This window comes from Furipterus horrens, unplaced genomic scaffold (genome assembly GCF_987537825.1).
Source record: "Furipterus horrens unplaced genomic scaffold, mFurHor1.1.pri manual_scaffold_7, whole genome shotgun sequence".
Taxonomy (NCBI): domain Eukaryota; kingdom Metazoa; phylum Chordata; class Mammalia; order Chiroptera; family Furipteridae; genus Furipterus; species Furipterus horrens.
The window spans coordinates 33,845,683-33,867,193 of NW_028327177.1; the positions used below are offsets into that span (position 1 = coordinate 33,845,683).

A 21,511-nucleotide genomic window follows, 5' to 3' on the forward strand; every position below is an offset into this window, starting at 1 on the left:
CAGAGGCAAAGACATTCCAGTTGTGTTTTGTCAAAGATGTCCCAGAATGAAAAATCTGTGTAAGAGTCTAGTGCAGTAGGCATGCTTCAAGTCACAGTGTCTCACATGGACAGAGATTTTGCAATTCAGTTTTTAAATGTTGTCTCTCTCCTCTGCACTCTAAGAACAAAAGCTTTCACATTTGCCACAACCCATCCATTTCACCTTGTACTCCTCTAGGACAAGGAGGTGATTTTGACAGAAGAATGTCAGCGTACTGCAGTTACTTTTGTCAAGACACTTATCTTTCCCTTTTATTTATTTCTTGAGTTTCGCATAATAGGCTTTTCAACATCTAAATAAGTTAGACCAAGGAACCATAAAGCAAATCCAAAACAGTCATTGTATTAAGCAAATGATGGATATGTTGTTACTAATAAGAATTTTTTTTTGGACAACTGCTTTATAGATTTAATTATGTCTTTAACAGTGGTTTCTATAACTTTAAGTATAAAAAAATTTGGTAGTTTTAAGTAGATTTCCTACATCTTAAGTGGCATACATTTTATGGCAATGATTTTTTAAATATATTTATTTACCTAAAAACCTTGTGGAAATAAGTCACAGGGAAACACATTAATTCATAGTGCTTTGCAGGTATTAGGTAAGCAATGAACAATTGTCAAAAGAGTGAATGACTAGGTAATGGAGTTCGTTTTGAGCATTGACTACAAGCTTTTACACAGGCCATTTTATTTCAATTTCAGGACCACACTTCGAGGCAGTGATTTTTATACACATTTTATATGTGAGGAAACAAGTTTAGAGAAGTAAAATATACAAGGCTACCCAAATGGTAGTGATAGACCTACAATTTGCACTCAGGTAGTAAATCATAATGAATCTCATTGTGCTGTTATTTAGACAGAGTTAAGAAAAATATTAGTATCTGTTTTAATGTGCAAAACACAACTGGTATGGTTTTAGAGAATGAGCCATAGAAACCAAATTGGGGGGGGGTAGTAGAAGGTGAAGGGCTAATGCATTGTGATGGAAGATGATTTGACTTTGGGCTGTGGGCACACAATGCAATGTACAAATATTGTATCATGGAAATGTACACCTGAAACCTATATAATCTTGTTAACCAATGTCACCCCAATAAATTTAATTAATTAAAAATTTACTAACAAAAAAAGAGAAACAAAATGAAATATTAAAAAACTAGATTTCCTAACCTGTGTTGTTACAGATAGGAAGCTAGTGTTTATTTATAATTTCATGTTAAGATGTTGTGAATTTTGGGGGTATGAAAGTTTATAACTTGGTGCTCCATATGTTGTCATATAAGGAAAATGAACTACACAAAAAAGTGGGGAAACAATATTCTAAAACTGTAAGGTCACAAATACCCCAATTTTGTCAGACATGAGGGTAACGGAAGGTTTGAAGTTGAGACTGAAATTTATAGTTGTGATTTTGCCTAGGGACTAAGGAAAATGAGCCAAATATAGTTAATTTACTCAACATTTTTATAATAGGTTGGTTGTCTGTTACCTAAATGCTTTTATCAATATATATTACTCATTGCAGTATACAAACCCTGAGTATTTGGGGGTATATATAATAGCCTCAATGCTAAATAAATTAGCTTTGATGACTGGGAAATTTTTTTACCTTCTACAAGACTCAGTAAATCAGAGAAGGCCCAAACCTTTTTTTTTTTTTTTTGGCTTTATAGAGCAACACACTACATAACAAAGCTGTTATCCTGAGATACGATGCTTTGGTAGATAAAGAAAGAATATAAGATGAAAGGACAGGGGAAGAATATTCCTACCAGCAATGACACAGACATGACATGTGGGATGAACTGAAATTCTGACACTTACTTTTGGTCCATTATGTGATCAGTTGTGCTTTTAAATACACCCAAATGTGTTTGTTTTCCATAAAGGTAATATTAAAATGTTCTTCATAATTGCAGATACTTCTCTGACAAAATTATGCACATTATTCTCAAAGTACCATATTTATTGTGTTTCATTTTCAGCTGTTATTTTTAGAGGTGGGTGATATAATAAACTCTACTATGATATTTTTTACAAAGTCAGAAGGTTTTGTGTTGAAAATACTGCTTCCTGTATGTGTGTCTGCTAGTTATTACGCTGTGTTCTAACAGTATTAGCAATTTATTAGTCTCAGTGTTTTTACTATTTACCAAGAGACAATTGTATTCATAATACATATTTTCTTCTGCAGAACTCTACTTTGACAATTGAAGAATTTCATTCCAAACTGCAAGAAGCTACTAACTTCCCACTGCGACCTTTCGTCATCCCATTTTTGAAGGTATTGCACAGCTCACTGGTCTGGAAAGGATTTCAAACCATATTGTTGCTAGGTCACAACAGTGCTTCTGTTTAGGAGGGAGGGCATCAGAAATGTAGGGATGTTTTGACTTAGTTTAATGGATGAAAACTATCTGAATATATATGGTTTTATGATCCTTTCTGAGGAACTCTCTCTCTCTTTTTTTTTCCTTTATCTTTGCCCAAAGGCACTTTTTTACTGCTTTTAGAGAGAAATGGAGAGGGGAAAGGGGATAGAGAAATATCGATGTGAGAGACAAACATTGATTGGCTGCCTCTGGTATGTACACCAACCCAGGATCAAACCCACATGCAGGCATGTGCCATGACCGGGAATCAAACCTGCAACCTTTTCGGTTATGGGATGATGCTCCAACTAATTGAGCCACACCAGCCAGGGCTGAAGTAGCCTTAAAATTGTATTTTGAATAGTTGGAAGAAGAGTTGAGAAATCTCTTTGAATAAAGGTTTTCTTTGTTTTTTGCTGGTTTGAGTTACATTTTACATTTTGCTTGTCTTTAGTATGAACAGGACATTGGTTGTGTTTTTTAGTTTTTTAGAGTTGTTTTTTTTTTCCTGTCTTTTTACTTTTGCAACAACCCTCATCCCTTCTGACAGTTAAGAAATTGGGAGTAAGTGACAGATTCAGGGTACATCGATCTGAGTGTTGTCTGAAGTGTGGGTTAGAAACAGTTTTTAATCCTCAGTTTTCTATCTCCAACTACTGCCTCTTCAATAAAGAAACTGGAAAGCATAAAAAGAGTTCACAATAAAAAGAAGGGACGTCTTTATTTGATACAGCAGGTGGTTAATTCACTCATGGAGACCAAATGAATTGATAGAATTGATAGTTTTGATAGAAAAGCAAATTACTAGGATTCCTTTGATTTGGGCTTAGTGGGTTGTCAGTGAATAACATGTGGAGGAACAAACCCATTAAATTTATTTTTCCTAAATCATCACCCAAAGATATGTTCATTGATTTTACAGAGAGAGAGAGAGAGAGAGAGAGAGAGAGAGAGAGAGAGAGAATCTTCAATGTGAGAGAAAAAAATTGATCAGGTGCTTTCCATATGTGCCCCAACTGGGGATTGAACCCACAGCCTTTTGATGTAAGGGACAGTGCTCCAACCACTGAGCTGCCCAGCCAGGGTAGAACAAAACTATTTTTATACTGTTATACTAACAGTAGGCTTTGCAGATTGATTAAGGATAAAGATTAATTTCCCTTCACCTTTAAAGGTCACTTTCAAAATGAGCACTCCAAGAAGCCTGTGATTTCATTCCTTGCCAGGGATGTTTACCTTCCCTTTTGCTTCCTAGAACTCTGTATTTGGGAGACACCAGAAATACAACTGATAGAGTTCTGTGTGAAATACCATCTTTAAAAAAAAAAAAAAAAAAAATCAGACACATACCATTCAGGTAACTAACCAAAAGCCTAGAAAGGCTTGCCTGAACTGAGCCCAAATTCAGAACTTTATGGATAGTAAGCCTTTCCTGCTCTTACTCTTATTGAGGTAAAATGAAATAATTCCATTCTGAGAATATTTACAAACCAATAAGTTAGATCTTTTTCTAGGCAAACCCAGATTTTAATTATGTTCTTTTCATTCTCGTCTAATTGTGTATTTAAGGTAACAGGTATGATGTATTAGTATTTCCCCTCCAAAATGACTTATACTACAATCATATATTCTTAAAAGCAAATGATTTTTGAACATGTCATTTGAGTCTAGAATCTTTGGTTTTCTGAGAGAGTTGTTTTCTGTAAAGACTCCGTCATATGAATGCCATTTCCTGTGCAAATACCACTGGTTTCTTTGCTTACAGAGAGAAAAAAAAAAGAAAAAGAAAGAAAAGGAAAAAAAGGCTCCTCTCAGGGTCAAGTTGGCAGCCAAAAAATTTTTAAAAGCTTACAAGGACACTTCCATGTTCTTCTATCACCGCTGCACACCATATGGTTACCATATCATTTAGTTGGGATCATTGGAATCAAAGATATAACTTTTTTTTTTCTAATTTTAGTGCTTTTTCTCAAAGGAGACATTAATGACAAAAACCATATGGTTGTGGGAACTCGGGCCTTAATAAGTGCATTCAAACATTGCTCTAACAATATGCATTAAAGTCTTGTTTTCATTAAGCTAATGTAACCCTCAGACCCTCGATTCCATTTTGCATTTATGGAGAAACATTTACTGGAAGGATATTAGACACCATTCTAATTACCTAATCTGGCACCAGAATTAGAGCAAACAAAATTGCTTTGTATTACCATATTTTTTAAATTGGAAGAAGATGTTTATGGAATCACTAAATTAAACTGAGTACCACGTGAAAGCCTCTTGTCTTGTGCCATCCATACATTTAAATTTGAAACTGGAGGCGTGTGTGTTTACTATTAATCACTCAGTCATGGGACAGAGATTGTATTAAACACAAAGTTAGGAATCCCACCAAAATATAGATAAGATGAATTTAAAGAAAACATTTTAGTGAGAGCAGTTGTAGATACAACATCTTCTCTTATAAGCATCTTAATTTTTAGACATCAGTTCGAAAGTTTATTTATGCTTTAACCATATCCATTATTTAACAGTCTTCTTTGAAAAAACATATTTGATCCTGAAACTAAGAAGTTATTACCTCTAACACATAGCCAAATACATGCGTATTTTATAACTTGTCTTCAGGATTACTGTTTTATGTATCTTAAAATCAGCTTTTGTACTGAATATATTAAGGCTGTTTCTGGATGGGAGCCAGGGAATGCCTTGCCAAAACACATCTGCACACAAGATGTCCAGCCTGTGAGTCAATTCTCCTGATTATCATTCAGGAATTTGTCTCTCGGAGCTGCATAACTATGTTTGCCTGCTTGGTTAAATATTGCTGGCATTCCTGAGAGAAGGAATCTGATTGCTTTTGAAAGGGCTCTATATGGTCAGAGACAGCCTGTACCTGTGGTCCCAACTGAATCCATGTCATACAACATGGCAACAGCCTTGTTTGCAGTTTATATGGGGGGGGGGGGGGGCAGGTATCACACCCCAGTGCCTCCTCTTGATAAGAATAATGAAGATGATATGAAGGAGGTCATGGAACATTGTTGATTTTTTTTCCCCTCCTTTCTCATTCTGAATCTATTGCTTTGTTAATGGAGTCCTGAAGATTTTTTTTTTGTCTCCTCCTTTATTAGTCCATTCTTGTCCTACTATTTTTTATCTTTGAAATTTTGTGAAAGAATCAGAAATAAAGAGGTTTGCAGGATATTGTTTTGGATAACTTAAATCACTTAAAAATCATTTAAAAATTGCTATTTTATTAGTTGCCCCAATTTTCCCCCCTTTGCCCTCCTCCATCCATCCCACCCCCTACCTCTACAGTCAATCCCCACACTGTTGTCCATGTCTGTGGGTCATTCATACATGTTCTTTGTTTAGTCCCTTCCCCTTCTTTCCACCATTATGCCCCTACCCTCTTCCCCCTCCTCTCTGGTCACTTTCAGTCTGTTCTGTTTTATTCATTAGTTTATTTTGTTCATTAGATTCCTCTTATAGGTGAGGTCGTATGGTATTTGTCTTTCACGCCTGGCTTATTTCACTTAGCATAATATTTCCCAGTTCCATCCATGCTGTCACGAAAGATAGACATTCTTTCTTTCTTTCTGCTGCATAGTATTCCGTTGTGTAAATGTACCACAGTTCTTTGATCCACTCATTTACTCATGGGCACTTAGCCTATTTCCAGCACTTGCCTGTTGTAAATAAATAGCACTGCTATGAACATTTTAAATCTTAACACATTGCATACGGGTGGCAAGAATTCTCGTCATTTCTAAAAGGCATTTAAATTCCCTGGTACGCATTGTGTTAATACATATACTTCAGAATGACTCATAAAACTTTTTAAATGTTCACATGGATTTGCTATTTTTTAATTTAATGGATGGCACACGGTATCTGAGATCTACCTTCACAAGGAAAAAACACAGTTTAAAAAATATTTGAAAATATTTTTATTACCCACATGATCCCCTAGAGTAACTACAAAGGGTTTATTTTTAGCATTGTTCTGGTGTGAAAAGTTATTTTCATCGCTACAGTTTGTGGTATGTGCTTCTCTTCAGCAAATACCCTAGTATTTTATTTATACCTTGTGTAGAAATATGCCTCGGCATTATTATGAGATGATTCCTTGGTTAATATCTTGGAAAATGGATTTGAGTTTCAACTCCAGCCCTCGTGCTGGTCCCCGATACTCTAGCAGGCCCACAGATTAAGGTGACTGGGACCTCCTGTATTCAGAAATGCTTTTCTTTCTGATGGGTTAAATAATGTACATGGCACCTGGTCCCTACAAGTAAAATCCTCGTGTTGCAAAGAGAGTTATGTTATTGCTCTTTCCTCGAATTTGGAGGGTTACGTATTATGGGAGTTGAGTGCTACTTATTCTACTACACTATCCAGTCTATTCTCCTCCCCTCCAAAAGAGTGAAAAATAAAACAGAGTTGCAAAAGAAAAAATAAGCAGCAAAACCTGGATTTATAATGTCAGAATAAGTTTACTTTTTTGAGTAAAATTCCATTTTCATTTTAATGCTTTACTATGTGTGAAATGGTCTCCTTCCCTGTCATTACATTTGAGATTGCTAGAATTGTGTACCAAGAAGCATTTTCTGTGAGTCTTTTCTAAATTGCTGGGCTTGGTGAGGAGCGAGAGTGATGGGGACACGAGATTTCTTATGTTAAAGTAGATGTATTTTTTAGAATAAGGATGATAGAAAGCACATTAGTTTTGTAGACAACTTGTATATGCTGCTTTGTGCGTGAATTCTACCTGGGATATCTGACTATACTCAGGGCATTAATTAAATGTATGGATCTGATTATTACTAAAAATAATTTCTACATTCATCTCTATTTTTTTTTTTTAACTTGGAGTTAGTAGTTGACCAGAGGTATTTCATAGGATTAGTCTGTTTTACCTGAGTAAGTTATTAGATACAAAAATGAATGTGTCAGGAAGCCTGTTTTGAAATTAATTGAAGTGTGTATGTATTTCACATACCCTCTGTTTTCCTTGGGGGAAAAAAAACAAAAGATGCTTACAAATGGAGCTGGAACCTCATATCCTGTAGAGCTTATAATCAGTGTGTTCAAATATAAAGGACCTTAAAAATAAATAAGTGCCAGTCGCAATGTTCTCAGTAGCCATGGAAGCAGGAGAGGTGAGGTGGATTACAAAGGCCAGATACCTCGTGTTGGGGCAATCCAGGCTCAGGGGAAGACTTAATTTGGTAGCATAGTGCTGAGGTGTGTACCTGAGAATCAGCCCTGTTGCATACATTCAGTGACATTTTTGTTTAGTTGAGTTTCGTGCCCCGTCAGTGTTTGAAAATGGACTAGGGCCATCCTTGTGTCCTTGTCACACTCCTGCAGGCGAACCTGCCCCTGCTGCAGCGCGAGCTCCTGCACTGCGCCAGGCTGGCCAAACAGAACCCTGCCCAGTACCTCGCCCAGCACGAACAGCTGCTTCTGGATGCCAGCACCACCTCACCTGTTGACTCCTCAGAGCTGCTTCTCGACGTGAACGAAAACGGGAAGAGGCGAACTCCAGACAGGTGAGAGCGGGGAGGACTGTGGACTAACCATCGCCTTTACCTTGTACCTGTGGTACGAGGACGTGTTTCATGGAACATCTAAACTGCTGACATTCGCCTCTTGTAAAATTAAGCTGAAGGGTCCATCTTGGGGACCTCTCTGGCCTGGGATGTTACGGGACAAGTGAATCTCTGGCCTGTGTCAGGCTTCGGGGCAGCTTCATCTCTGTTGTGTGTAAGATTAAAGTAAAAGGTGAAGATGAAAGATTCAGATGTGCTAAGTGCCACTGAGGGTTCTTAGTCACATAGTCTTAAAACGGGCACGTATTACATAATTCAACTGCATATTTTACTCTTCAGTGTTAGGAAATTTGCACTTCCAAGTTGTCTCAAAACATGATGGTTTTGAAAGCTGGGCCTTTATATGTTACTCAGTAAACACAATGCAGTAGCTGTTTAATTTGTTTTTATGTGAACTGAGAGAAAATGTCTGGAAAGCTAGGTGGACTGAGAAGATGAGTTAAATAATAGAGGTAATAAATGGCATTTTTGCTAAAAAGTTTTATTTATCAGCCAATATTCATCCTATCAGGAACTCTACTTTCATAATGAGAATTCTGAGAAATGTAAAATCAAGTCCCTTCAACAAAGTAGTTGTTGAATAAGGCATATACATGAAAATGCCCGTGTACCTTACTAAAATCATTTTCATTAATACATCATCCTCATATATAATTATTTTCTAATGTAGGAATGCAAAGTTGTTTTTTTATAGATTATATACCCTTTTATTTATTTTTTAATATTAATTTTTAACAAGGTTATTTTATTTTATTTTTAATTTTATTTATCTGTTTTTGGAGAGAGGAAAGGAGTAAGAGAGGGAGAGAAACATCAATATGCAGTTGCCTCTCATGTGCCCCCAACTGGGGACCTGACATGAAACCTAGTCATGTACTCTGACTGGGAATAGAACCAGTGACACTTGGTTCGCAGACCGACGCTCAATCCACTGAGCCACAGCAGCCAGAGCTCAGAATGCAAAGTTTTATTAGCAGTATTTTACATGGTATTGTGAAATAAGGAAAATCTGAAAATGAAACTATTTGAAAACTTATTTGCCTTATACTTTCTTTTCTTTATCCATGTATGTATTCTCTCTTTCATCAGGCATGGGTATAATAGCCTTTGAAAGGTCAATACTCAGCCACAATTGTATTATATTCCAGATTGATAGGAGCTTACAATCCTTGGAGCTGTGCAGAGACACCTATCTGTGACTGGCTTGGCTGCCCTTAAATGTATCAGCTATTTTGCAAATCAGAAAGTTATTAAAAGAAAGCCAGTTTACACATAGTTACTATAATTTTTATGCTACCATCTCTGGAATTTGTCTTCTCTTAACATAGGACCTCTTAATAGTTTAAAGTTCCTGAAACAAAGGTTAAACATTAGTTTACTTCTGGCATACTGTAGACCCACCTTCATATATGAATTACCAATAGTGCTACTTTCTCATTTTTTGTAAGTCATATTTCCTTGGCCATATGTAAGTATTTAGTACTTTAGCTTTTAAAGGGAACTGTTTAATCCAGGTGTCTGAGTGGCAAATCTACACGATCCTGAAATCCAAGAAGCAGCCTAAGGATAGATGATTCACATGTGCATTCTGTCTGCTCCTAACCATTTAACCTGCAGGAAATTGGTACTGGGTGCTCGTATTGAGATGTTTCAGCTCCTTTTTTTCTTGGACAATATAGTAAAAGAATTAGGGAGAGACTGCATGGAAAACTGGGACAAAGAACATTTATTTGAATGAAGGAGAGGTTAACAGGGGAAGGTTTAGGTAGCTGTGATAAATGTAAAGATGATCCTATAGGCAAAGCTGGAGATAGACATAATGTATTCTAGAAACCCTAACTGCTAAGTAGCTGTAACAGGCAACATGAAAACTTCCTTCATTCACTTCTCTATATGCCCAGCCATTTCCTCTCCTGTTTCTTTTCTGGTATTTTATATTTGAATGTACCGTGCCTTTAGATTTTTGTTGGACAGTTCTGAGGTAAGCCCTGAATGATGCGCTAACACTGATATGGAAGCTTCATATAAATTACTCAGGAAATCGGCACTTTTGTTTTGGTGAGCTGTAGCTTTGTGTGCACGCGTGTTCGTTTAGCCAGGTAGAACTCAGAGCCTTCAGTTTTGTTCTCCCTGTGGTTACTCATAGACAGAATTAACTGCTGGAGTCAGAATTAGCAAGCTTGCTCTTTGGGTGGAGCATTCTTTTTCAGGTGGAACCCTGAAGTGCGTGTTATGATGGAAAAATGGCAAATGGATTTCCTTCAAGTTAGGAGGAAGGGTAATGAGAATATGTTGTGTAAATACACTTTTATCTTGTGGGAATTTGTTCAGAGCCAAGAAAATAGGGGCCTCTATAATATTTCTTTGCATATATTTTCTGCATCTTGTTTGCATATGCATTTTCCTTTTCTCTGATTATTTATCTGTGTATCCAGACCTACTGTATGAAATTTTATAGAGTATGGAGCTGTCTGACAGCAGAGCTTTTTTTGTTTTACTGAATGTTTTGTTGGTGCATATGGTCTGACATGGATGAGCAGCCACGTTGAGATTCTGGAGTCTATTAAACTGGCTCATTAAAAAGATCAATCTGTTTCTGTAATAACACTGGGAGCCATCAGTCATTAAAAGACGGAAAAACTGACACCTGAGGAGAAAACACATTTTGGTAATTTGTTCATGACATGTCATGAATAAAAGAGCACTCTATATTTTGTTTACAACTTTGGGGGCTTAAATTTTGTGACAGTTGCAAACTTAATCTACAAAACAGTTGTCACGTGTTTTAGGGATGGGTTTTGGCAAATTTAACTTTTCTTAACTATGATTGTCACTGGTTATATCTTTTGGTTTTTTTAAGCATTATTATTATTTACTGAGAATTGAATGCTCTGAGGAAGCCTACAAAATCACTTTTTTTTTCCTGTATGGAGCAGTGAAATTTATTCTACTTTCTTTTAAAAATAGCTCTGTGGTGAGTCCCTGAACCACTGTACTTGATTTGTAGGTCTGTGGTAGACTATTATAGAACATAAATTAGAAAAACACAATTTTCACTTGAAGCCATACTGTTTCTTTCTAAAATATTAGGGAAAATATATAGAAACTTTTGATTTCTACTCTTTGTGAATGTGTGGAAGTTGATTATTTATAGTGGACCTTTATTTTGCCATTCTATGATGAGAGGAGCTGAAGAAGGGGATATGAATCTTTTGGAACCAGTTAAATGAAGTAGCCACATTCGGAGATAGAGTGGAAAGTTAAAAGCACTTTTTGAAAATGCTCACCATGATGGTTCATTGAGACACTCCACTTCCTATGGAGTGAGGAGAGGAAAAACAGTTAGAGAATGCTGTATTTCTTGAGACTGCAGATGCATAAAAATAAACCATTTTTAAAAATACTTGTGTTGTAGTAATTATCATTGCTCTCATTCTTTTTCATAACTTCGCTATTGCAGCTTTTTGTTATAATGTGCCTTTAATATTGTGTTCTCACTAGTTATGCTAATGTTCTGACTCAGATAATCTTTCTTGTTTAAGATATCAAACTGAATTATCATTGGTTTTTGTTATGGTTAACACTGTCCCCCCCAACTATTTCAAATGGTTGGTGTTAAGCATTAATTCCCTTCAAACATATACCATAATTTTAAGGTAATTATGTTTTAAGTTACAGGTTAACACATCTAGACTTTAATATGAAGGCCACTATGTGCATTAGTATGTATTTTCTCCTCCCCCAACAATTAAACATTATTTTTTTAAAAAGACTTGCTTGTACTTTAGAGTTATATGATTTGTTAGCTGGGAGGGATCATATGGATCCAACAAGCCACCCTTTTCTCTTCTGCTTGAAAAAAACTAAGCCCCAAAGAATTTCACTAAAGTCATAAAGCTCCTTAGTGGAGAAATCAGCATATTTACATACCTGAAATCCTGCAGTTGCACAAAATATGTTTTAATGTGCAGAGTATAAGTAAAGAAAGCTCAGATGAGAACTGGGTTTTTATTCCCCTTTCCTTCATTTATTTATTCTCTGTAATTACTCAAGTGGATAAATGCAATAGTATATAGTATTTTGTGATTTTATAAATCATTTTAATAATAGAGGATCTACAGTCAACCAGGTTTCCTGGCTTAGTGAGTAAATTAGAAAACACTGAAGTTTGGAGGGTCAAAAGGCAGTCATTTTGAAGCCATGTTCATGGAATATATAACATTTTTCAACTTACATATACCAGCTTAAACTACTAGGTTCATTTTTTTCTTTTCTTTAAGGTGAATGAGGTTTCAATATTTTTGAACTTCTAAAGAAAAAAGGTAAATAGGTACACTTTACAAGAAATTGCAAGATCACAACTATGAGTAAGGATTAAATACATATTAGCTACAGCATTCAGTTTTCTGTGAAAAATATGAGTAATTGATATTACATTCATACATTCTTGTTTGGTTTAGGCCTTTTATGTATACTTAACTTTCAAGAAGTGAGTAGTCATTTCTGTAGAAATGAATTTTAAAAAATATTTTCATTTGTGAAGGATTCTAGTGAAATAGCATTAAGTTGCTTTACATGATGCAAAAGTGTGGTTTTTTGAGGACATTTTGGTCTCTGTACTCCAGTCTCAACATGGACCTGCTAGCCTTATCTCTTGCTGCTCTCCTAGGGTCTAGCCCTGCTGAATACTCTTCATGTCTAGTCTACATTCAGAAGGATGGTTTCTTCTCTACTCTACTTCTTAGATGCCATAATTGTATTCATACTTCATAGGCTAATTCAGACAATATCTACTATTTAATAAAGCTTTTCCAATTGTAAATGGTTATTGTTTATGGAGCACTTAAGATGTGCCTGGTCCTGTACTCGATAACTTACATACTAACACATAGCACTTCCTAACAGTCCTATTTCATAGATTCAGGCAGGCTGGTTAATGTGTCTGAGGTAACGTGGCTTGTAAGAGGCAATGATAGGATTCTAACCCTAGATTCTCTGACTTTAATGCCCAGGCTCGTATAACTGTGATTTTAGACCATCAGCCTCTAAGTGCCCCAGCTTAAAAACAAAGTGCTTTAAGTTATTGAATGCTGACTACGTGTTAGGCTCTTCAGGTAGATTCTTTCAGATAGTTATATCAGTAGCTCTGAGATAATCATTCCCATTTTGCAAACAAAAATGCTGAGGCTTATAGAGGTTAAGCCCGTATGTCCAACAAATAGCAGAGCCACAATTTGATGTAATTTCATAGTCATAGTCATAGTCCCTGTTCTTTCCAGTGTATATTCTGGAGTGATCTTTTTTTCGCTGTAATCTCCCATACTATTGTACTGTTTGTATGGTACCTGCTAAGTTCAGATTCTGTATGGAAGTATAGAAGTCATATCTCCACTTAAATTGTTTCTACAGTGAAAGATTTCTTTCCAGTACACTTCCACGAAAATGTGGTATGATATTAAATTATAATCTTGTGGAGGACTTCGGCGGTTTATCTCTTGCTCATCTGTGTATGCCCACTGAAGCTCAGGTTAGTGTATTACATAGAGTGTGTATCTAAAACAAAACAAAGAAAAACACCACACACACTCACAAAAGGAAACATCAACAACAAAAAAACCACTTGAACAAATAAATCATTAAAGTTAAGCTTAATGTAGTCATTTTCAGTATTATACAAAATGGTCTCTCCCTTGAGTTTTTCTTGCTTTCTTGCTTATTTTCTTGCCTTCTACCATTTAAAGATGCACCTCTGAGATGCACACCACAATGAAAGTAGCCGTCAACAGCCCAGGAACAAAATGCCGTGATTGGTTCACTGACCAAAAATACTGGAGGGCTTCATTCAGAATGTACAGATGATAGATTAGAATAAGAAAGCACAGTTCCAGAAGTAGGAGCAGTAGAAACTGAATATATCAGCAGTGGCCAGAAATTATGAAAGGCAGGGGACAGGCAGTAACAGGAGTCTAACTGTTGAGCAGATGGCGAGCGCCAGGAGACACCTCCTTATTGCAGGAGAGAAGAAGGCTCAGGTGGCTCTCAACCTGCTGTATTATAATCCTTGAAGGTCCAGGCATTATGTTTGTGTGTCTGGAGTGGCCAACACTCACCATCATTTCATTTACTCCTGAAGTTATTGGCATGTTGCTCAGGAAGTTATCTCTTAGATAGTTGTTTAACCATGGAGAGACTGAAGGCACTTCTTTCATGTAGCCCAGTATGATGGTCCTGTGTCATTCAGCTCTGTTCTTCCTGTATAAATATCCCACTCCCTCTAAGATGATGGCAAAACACAGAAGCTGCCGTAGGTTGTCATGAAGTATTGGGTTTGATTTTTTTTTTAAGGAGGCAGGGGTATTTGTAATATATTTGTAAATATATTTGTAATATATTTAATATATTTTGTTTCAGATACATTATTCAGTACCAATAGAAAGGTGTTATGTAAACTTCTTTTCTAAATTCACCAAGTTTTTAACAGTTCATGAATAGAACTTTCACGGAATTGTTTTGGAACTGGCAAGAATGCTTAAGCACCTCCCCCACTTTTGATTCAGTGTCTGCTCCTTCTATGAAAATCTTAACAAATTGCATGTATAAGAAAAAAGAAGGGAGATGTGTTTACTATTAAGTTACTAATATTTTGGGGCTCTTAAAAAATAGAACTGTTACCTTTTGATCTATATCTTTTAGATATAAACTCTTAAATTTAAAAAGAAAGAGTTTAAAAATTTTTGAGATGCTACCAGCATCTTAGCCATTGCTCTGCTGAGATGCTGGCAGAATGAAACATACGGGTGACTCGGCCAAGATAGAGAGGCCCCGGGGCAGGGCAGAGGGACCGATGTTAGAGATGCGTAAGAGACCAACAGCAGGACTTGATTTGGAGAAGAAAATTTTTGCGTGACTTCCAAGTTTCTACTTGGGTGACTGGGTAGAAGGTGGCATAATGGACTGGTATAGGAAGTACCAGAGGAAGATGAGGTCAGTTTGGACAAGTTCTGTTTGAAATGCCCATGTCACTTGGGGAAGTGAGCACCTAAGGCACTTACTTATTTGTAACAGGACTAAGACTAGAATTTTGAAGTTTCTTCCATGCTGTTCCAAGGTTTATTATGTTGTACCAGTTTGCCTCCCTCTAGAACACTTTGTAGTGATAGCTCCACCCTCCACACTTAAAAACAAAACAAAACCCTTAATCTAGGAAAAGAACTTACGCCTGTTCCTGTCATATGGGAGATATTAGCTCTGTTATACTATTTATTGTCATGATCTTATAATAAATTTTTTTTCATTGTTTTCCTCATTTTTGGAATGTTATGCTATTTTGTACAAATGTTACTAAGGAATTATCAATGTACAGCAGCCAATTATCACATTTAAAATATTTTATTATAGTGTCAAGGTCTTTTTAAAAAAGTTTATTTTCTTTCATAAATAGTCAGTTTTTAGTCTTTTTTTGAGGAACTGGGGAAAAGTAGCTTGAAGTTGATTAAAGTATAAAATAGGTGGTCTTTTAAAGTTTTTTTGTTTTGTTTTGTTTAAACATGACTTGTTTTCTTCTAGTCCCATTTAGTTGGCAGGAAACTGAATCCCAAATGTTAGCTTTCCCAGGTTATCTCAAGATTACACAGTACAGTCCTCCATGGTCCTCTGTTTTCTCCTGCCTGGTAGGGAGACAGAATATCCTCAGGTTGATTTAAAAAACAAACAAACAATGTCTTCTCGAAATCTGTGAGACATAACAAAGTTCCCACTAGAATTTGAGTTATTTCAAGAGTATGCTGGTATAAGACATTTATTAATATTTGTTAGTTTTGCTTAATACACTTTGAAGGGGCAACAAATAAATATGCAAATTTGGACTTTGCCTAGGCATGTGAGATGTAGATAGTTGTAGTCATTTCTAAGAAGCAGACAAACAAATGGCAATTACGTTGTTTTAGATACATACATCCTTTGAATGGGGTTGACCTTATAATAGATGTGAGTGATTCAAGGAAGCACCAGTGAGACCTTTCATAGCCTTATTTATTTTTGTGGGCCATGAATGTTTGAATGTTTTGCTATTAAAATATAAAACTATCTCTGTGAGGCAATGAGCTTTATTGTTTCCACAGTTAGCTGAGTAATGGCACCCAGGATAGGACAATGGGGATCTGATAGAAATGATAGGACAGACTCAGGACTTAATCCTGCTTAGTATACCACTGTTTGGTTTAGAGGGGAAAAGATCTTTTTTCATAGTAATAGGTCATTGATGTAATAGTACTAACCAGATGGCTGATCTGAGGGCAAAGATAAATAACACTTTGAAAATTGTAAGAGATCTTCCAATATTGTATGTTGTTATCTTTGAACAAGGATAGACAAAACCAGAAAGTTGAGGTGGTTTGACATAACTGGACCAAAAATGCTTCTGTGTTTAGAAATGCAACAGTGGCTGCTCTAAGGTATTTAGAGGATATTTTCTATTCTTGCACAGAGAATTACGTATGAATAATAACTTGTTCAAAGCTAAGAACAGAAAATAGCTCTTTTGACTAAAATGGTCGGCATAGACACAGTTTGGCCAGAGGACCATCAGCCATGTGTGTTTTGATCTGCATGACATTTAGATGTAAATAAAGGAAAACTGAATTACAGAGTTTCAAGCTAGAAGTGACCTCAGAAATCTAGTCCAGTGGTTTTCAAACTTTATTTTAGCAGCAGGCATTTTCCTTTAAAATGAAACCTTAGGTGGAACCCAAATTTATAAAAATAAATAATAATAAACGGGTTCCTCTGGTCCTTTAAATCATGATTGTTTGGGGGAAAATTTCTTCATTGCCTTCGTATCCCTTACATGCCTCATGTGGCACAGTTTGAAAACCACTGACCTAGTCCAACCCTTTCATTTTACAGATGAGCAAACTGAGGTCCAGAGAGGTTAAAGTGGCTTGCCCAAGGTCACACAGCTAGTCGTGGAAGAGCCAGGACTAGATCTCAGGTCTCATGATTCCCAGTCCAGAGCTCTTTCCACTACACTACACTGCCAGTAAGGTAGGTGCTGTGTTAGCATTATGTTCATAGCTACTAATAGTGTTCAGTTTTTTCCAACTGATGTATGCTGGTAATGTGCATTGAATGTTGAAGTATATAGAAATGTATAGGATATGGAGATACAGATTAAAATCACACAGATATATACTCTTAGTTAAATCAATATCTAGAATGTTTTCTTTCGCTTTAAAAAACTATTCTAAAGCAATGTGTTTAAGTAAAGTCTGAGCTATATTGGGCATTTTTGTCTGATATGAATGATGTTTTAGTACAGACACATAATTTGATGGGAGCAGCATTGAGACTTCTGGCTGCATTCCTGCAAGGTCCATGCCCTGCTGCCATACCCAGTACTGGCCATGGCGTCTGCTATCTCCTGGACAGCGCATCTTCCTTCAGGGTGTAGTGGGCATGTATGATTTCACCTGAACTCTGCAGTTTCCCTCAGTTCTTTGTGCTCTATACCTTCTGTCCATAAGTCTTTATCCTTCTCAATCTGGTGTGTGTAAGTTGTCACTGGGGATCTACCCTACTGGATAGGAAGGATGGCTCATTGTGGAATCTTGTGGCCCTAATCATCTCTGTTGTTGAGTCGATTGCTACTCTTGTTTCTTTAGTGTTATCAGACAAAACTATCCTGGAAGTCAGGAAAGTAGGGGAAATGTCTTAAGGCCTCTCTATGCTGTTGTTACCAACCTAAAATCTAAAAGGCATGCAGAAATCTGCAGCTGCTGGGACTTGGTAGAATTCTCATGGGGACATTTTGGAGGGAAAATAGATGTTACTACTGGTCTAAATGATAGAATGCTGGTCTTGTGCGGAGAGCCAGCTACTTCATTAAAAACCAGTTTGGGAACTGCGATTCCAGTCACAGCTGGATGTGGTTTATTCCTATCTTACTGAGTATATTAAGTTAGTCCTTAAAAATAGAGATTTATTTAGCCAGAAAATACTTATTTAGCTTCACCTCTTTTTGCAAATATAAGAGCAGTGATGAGCTATCGGTCTCATTTATATAAAGTATTCCTTTTGAAAGCCAAGTTCAGAGTTTTGTGTATCATGTGACCAAGTACAGTTTGAGTGTGCTATCCTGACTTGAGTCCTGATGACCCCAGAGAGGTCTCATATATTCCTTGGGCATGTGTTTCCTCAACTTTAAAATAGGGGTTTTACCTAAATTCTCATTTAGTTCCATGTAGCTTTGTATGACTGCTTATTGATCTTGGTGACTCAAGGTAATGTCGAGTCCCAGACATTGCATCGCTTTGTTGTACTCATTCATCTGATCAGCACTTTTTAATAGAATTTTCTGTATCTCTGCTGCCCACTACTATAGCCAGTAGCCCCACGTGGCAATTGAGCACCTGAAATGTGGCTGCTGCTACTAAAGAACTGAATTTTACACTTTATCTATTTTTAATTAATTTATATTTAAATTTAAACAGACACATGTGGCTACTGTATTAGACAGCACAGCTCTTAGATCCTCTGTGACATGGAAGTTAGAGGACAGATTGGATGAATGGAGTAGGTGTGCCTTAATAATTCATCAAGAAAATGATGTTCTAACTTGAATCTTCACCAAATACAATTGGTCTTAGGATAATTTGTCAGAAACCCAGTACTCTCTTTTGAATGACAATGTTATCTACAGAGTGAGATCAGGCTTCCTTTTATTCATGACCTAAACATATGAACCTCAACTGAAAAGATATTACTAAAAGATATTTGAGAATTGAACCATTTTCTCCTGTGTGCAGTTCTGTGATCATTTAGTCCTCAGCATGGGTTTCAGTGAATCTCCCTAGGTTTTCTGGGAAGCTGAGTTTACAAAGTTTCTGGCCAATAAAGGAATATTCTGTTTATATTACAAGTTCAAATATGAGCATGTGAATTATGCTGGTTTCTGAGTATATTATGAAACAAACCTTTTTCTCCCCCCTTCCTCCTTAGAACCAAAGAAAATGGCTTTGACAGAGAGCCTTTGCACTCAGAACATCCAAGCAAGCGACCATGCACTATTAGCCCAGGCCAGCGGTACAGTCCAAATAACGGCTTATCCTACCAGCCCAATGGCCTGCCTCACCCCACCCCACCTCCACCTCAGCATTACCGTTTGGATGATATGGCCATTGCCCACCACTACAGGGACTCCTATCGACACCCCAGCCACAGGGACCTCAGGGACAGAAACAGACCTATGGGTAAGACTGAGGGATCTGTTCACTTCTTATGGGATTGGATGCTTGAAGACTTGCATCATTACTTCTCAACTGAACTTGAGGCTTGAAGTTTGTTATAGGGGTAAAAATGCTCTTTTTCTTTCTTTGTATTATCTCCTTTATGATAAAACTTGTTTAGTATTAATATGTTTTTTAACAGCCATGCTTTTTTTCCTCTTAATTACTTGTGTTCTTATGAAAGCAGGTTAATTTTTTGGAAGGGGATATCTAAAACCTTCAACTAAATAGGAAGTGAATTTTTAGTTTGACTTTTTTTTTTTTTTTTTAATATGAGGGATTTCAATTGCAATCTACCTTTCACAGATATTTTAAAAAATCAGTTTCTTTTATTGTATCTTTTATTTCAGGTACACTTAAACTTCATTTTTATTTTTCTAGTCTTCATATTTTATATTTGAAAAAATATGATACAGCATGTCTGTGGCTTAACAGTTGTTTTTTGAGGAGTGATTTGGTACTTTTTTTAAAACTTGAAACTGCCAGTGATTAAATTTAGTGTTGAAAGTTTGTGTCAAAGAGTAGAATTCCAGAGAAAGGATGAGTTTATATAAATATGTGTTCCATTTGCCTGTATTCATTCATTCTTTGCATAAAACTATTGGTAATGAAGCATTTAGGGAGACATTTCTTTCTAAAGAACAAGTGAACACCTTGAAAAATGAAAGGGAAGATGAACAAGGTAGGTTTTGATACGTGATCAGTGGTTGAGGTGAAGGCGTCAGAGCACTGTGCCTGGAGCTCCTTCAATTCTTAATTTTTGGTGAGTCAAGCTATTTACAAACTGAGAGCAATAGTCAGTCCTCCCTATTCCATCTTCTGTGTCCATGCCACACACCACAGGACTGCCCTTTACCTCATAGCTCCTTGCTGACAAATTTACCTGACACGGGTAATCTGTTGGGTGAGGATCCTGGAAACAGTAACGGATGAAGCCCATGTGCAAAACCACACCATAGAGCTGAGGATGCAGAACTCTGGGAAATGTAGCCAGCCAGTTCTTCATTGCCTGAATAGTAGGGACAGTGTTGTTTAGCCGCAGGCAGAGGTAGCATGATGAGCAGCAGTCTACAGTAGATGTCTAACCTGGTTACAAGCAAATAGAGGCTGCAACATGTAAGGCCTTTTTGCCTTCCTACATACAACCCTCTAAATGTTTAGGAAGCAGACAGGGAGGGAGAGGTAGGGTAAGGTGAGGGGCAATTAACGCCCAGGTTGTGAGAGAGCAAAATAGTAGTTCTGCTTTCCCACAGTAGTCATTTCTGCATTCATGTAGTGTGTCAGAGAAATAGCTAAGCGTGTAATTTGTGCTTTCTTAATAGCCAGTCTGTGTCATGTTCTCTCAGTACCATTTCTGAAGAATTCTCAAAAGTGGTCATGTTATTTCTCAGACTGAGTTGATATTTTGACCCCCAAATTAAATGTGATAACAACCCTCTTCCAAGCAAAAGCCTTGCCATTTGTTTATAACTTAATGTCCCATTGCTCATTTTCAAATAGAAGTGGAGTCACCAGGTTATTGTAAGACCAATTCAAGATATCCCACTGTGTAGGTGCTAGGAAATGACCTATTTCTTAGGTAGCAAGTGCTGTTTTATGAAATATTAGTTTTAGTGCACTGTAAAGTAATCATCTAGGAAGTAATTATGCTTATTTGCAATGATTATGTTTTCATTTAGTAATGTAAAAATCCCTTTATGAATTATATCTATTGGTTTTATGTGATTTCTTTTCAGACCATGTTCTTTACCTTTTAAGTATATTAGCTTATAAACCTAATAGTATTAATCTTTATAAATATGTGCAAGTATTTTATCATCTCTAAAGTCTGGCAGAGTTCAGTGTGCTTTAATATAAAATAAAATCTTGATTTATGAGTGACAAATTATGGTGTTATACCAGGTTGCCATTTTGAGAATATAAAAATTGTCATAAAGATAAACTTATTCTAGTATGATTTATAAATGTCTGTTGTATGTAGAGACATATACTCACTAGAATCCTTTAACAAAATAACTTTACAAGCAGCATTAGTTTATAAATAAAATTAGAGTTTAGCTTAGTTAGCTAAAATCTCCTAAAGCATAAGAACCAGTTAAGGCTCAACAGGAGCATCAAACTTACCAAAAATGAAAACGTGCTGTTTAATGCTTATGAGCTGCTTTCTCCTAGTATATCCCCCTGGTATTATA

At 36.5% G+C, this 21,511-nt stretch overlaps 1 protein-coding gene across 5 annotated transcripts in view; it reads left to right on the top strand.

Annotated features, from left to right (window-relative positions):
- RUNX1T1 (RUNX1 partner transcriptional co-repressor 1) overlaps positions 1–21,511 on the top strand; it is a 141,685-nt gene that overhangs the window by 87,164 nt on the left and 33,010 nt on the right. For all 5 annotated transcript variants that reach the window (XM_090283572.1, XM_090283576.1, XM_090283573.1 and 2 more), the window contains 3 exons: positions 2,242–2,331; positions 7,796–7,977; positions 19,033–19,283. In XM_090283572.1, coding sequence (XP_090139698.1) covers positions 2,242–2,331; positions 7,796–7,977; positions 19,033–19,283 — 523 coding nt within the window. The remainder of the gene's footprint in view (positions 1–2,241; positions 2,332–7,795; positions 7,978–19,032; positions 19,284–21,511) is intronic.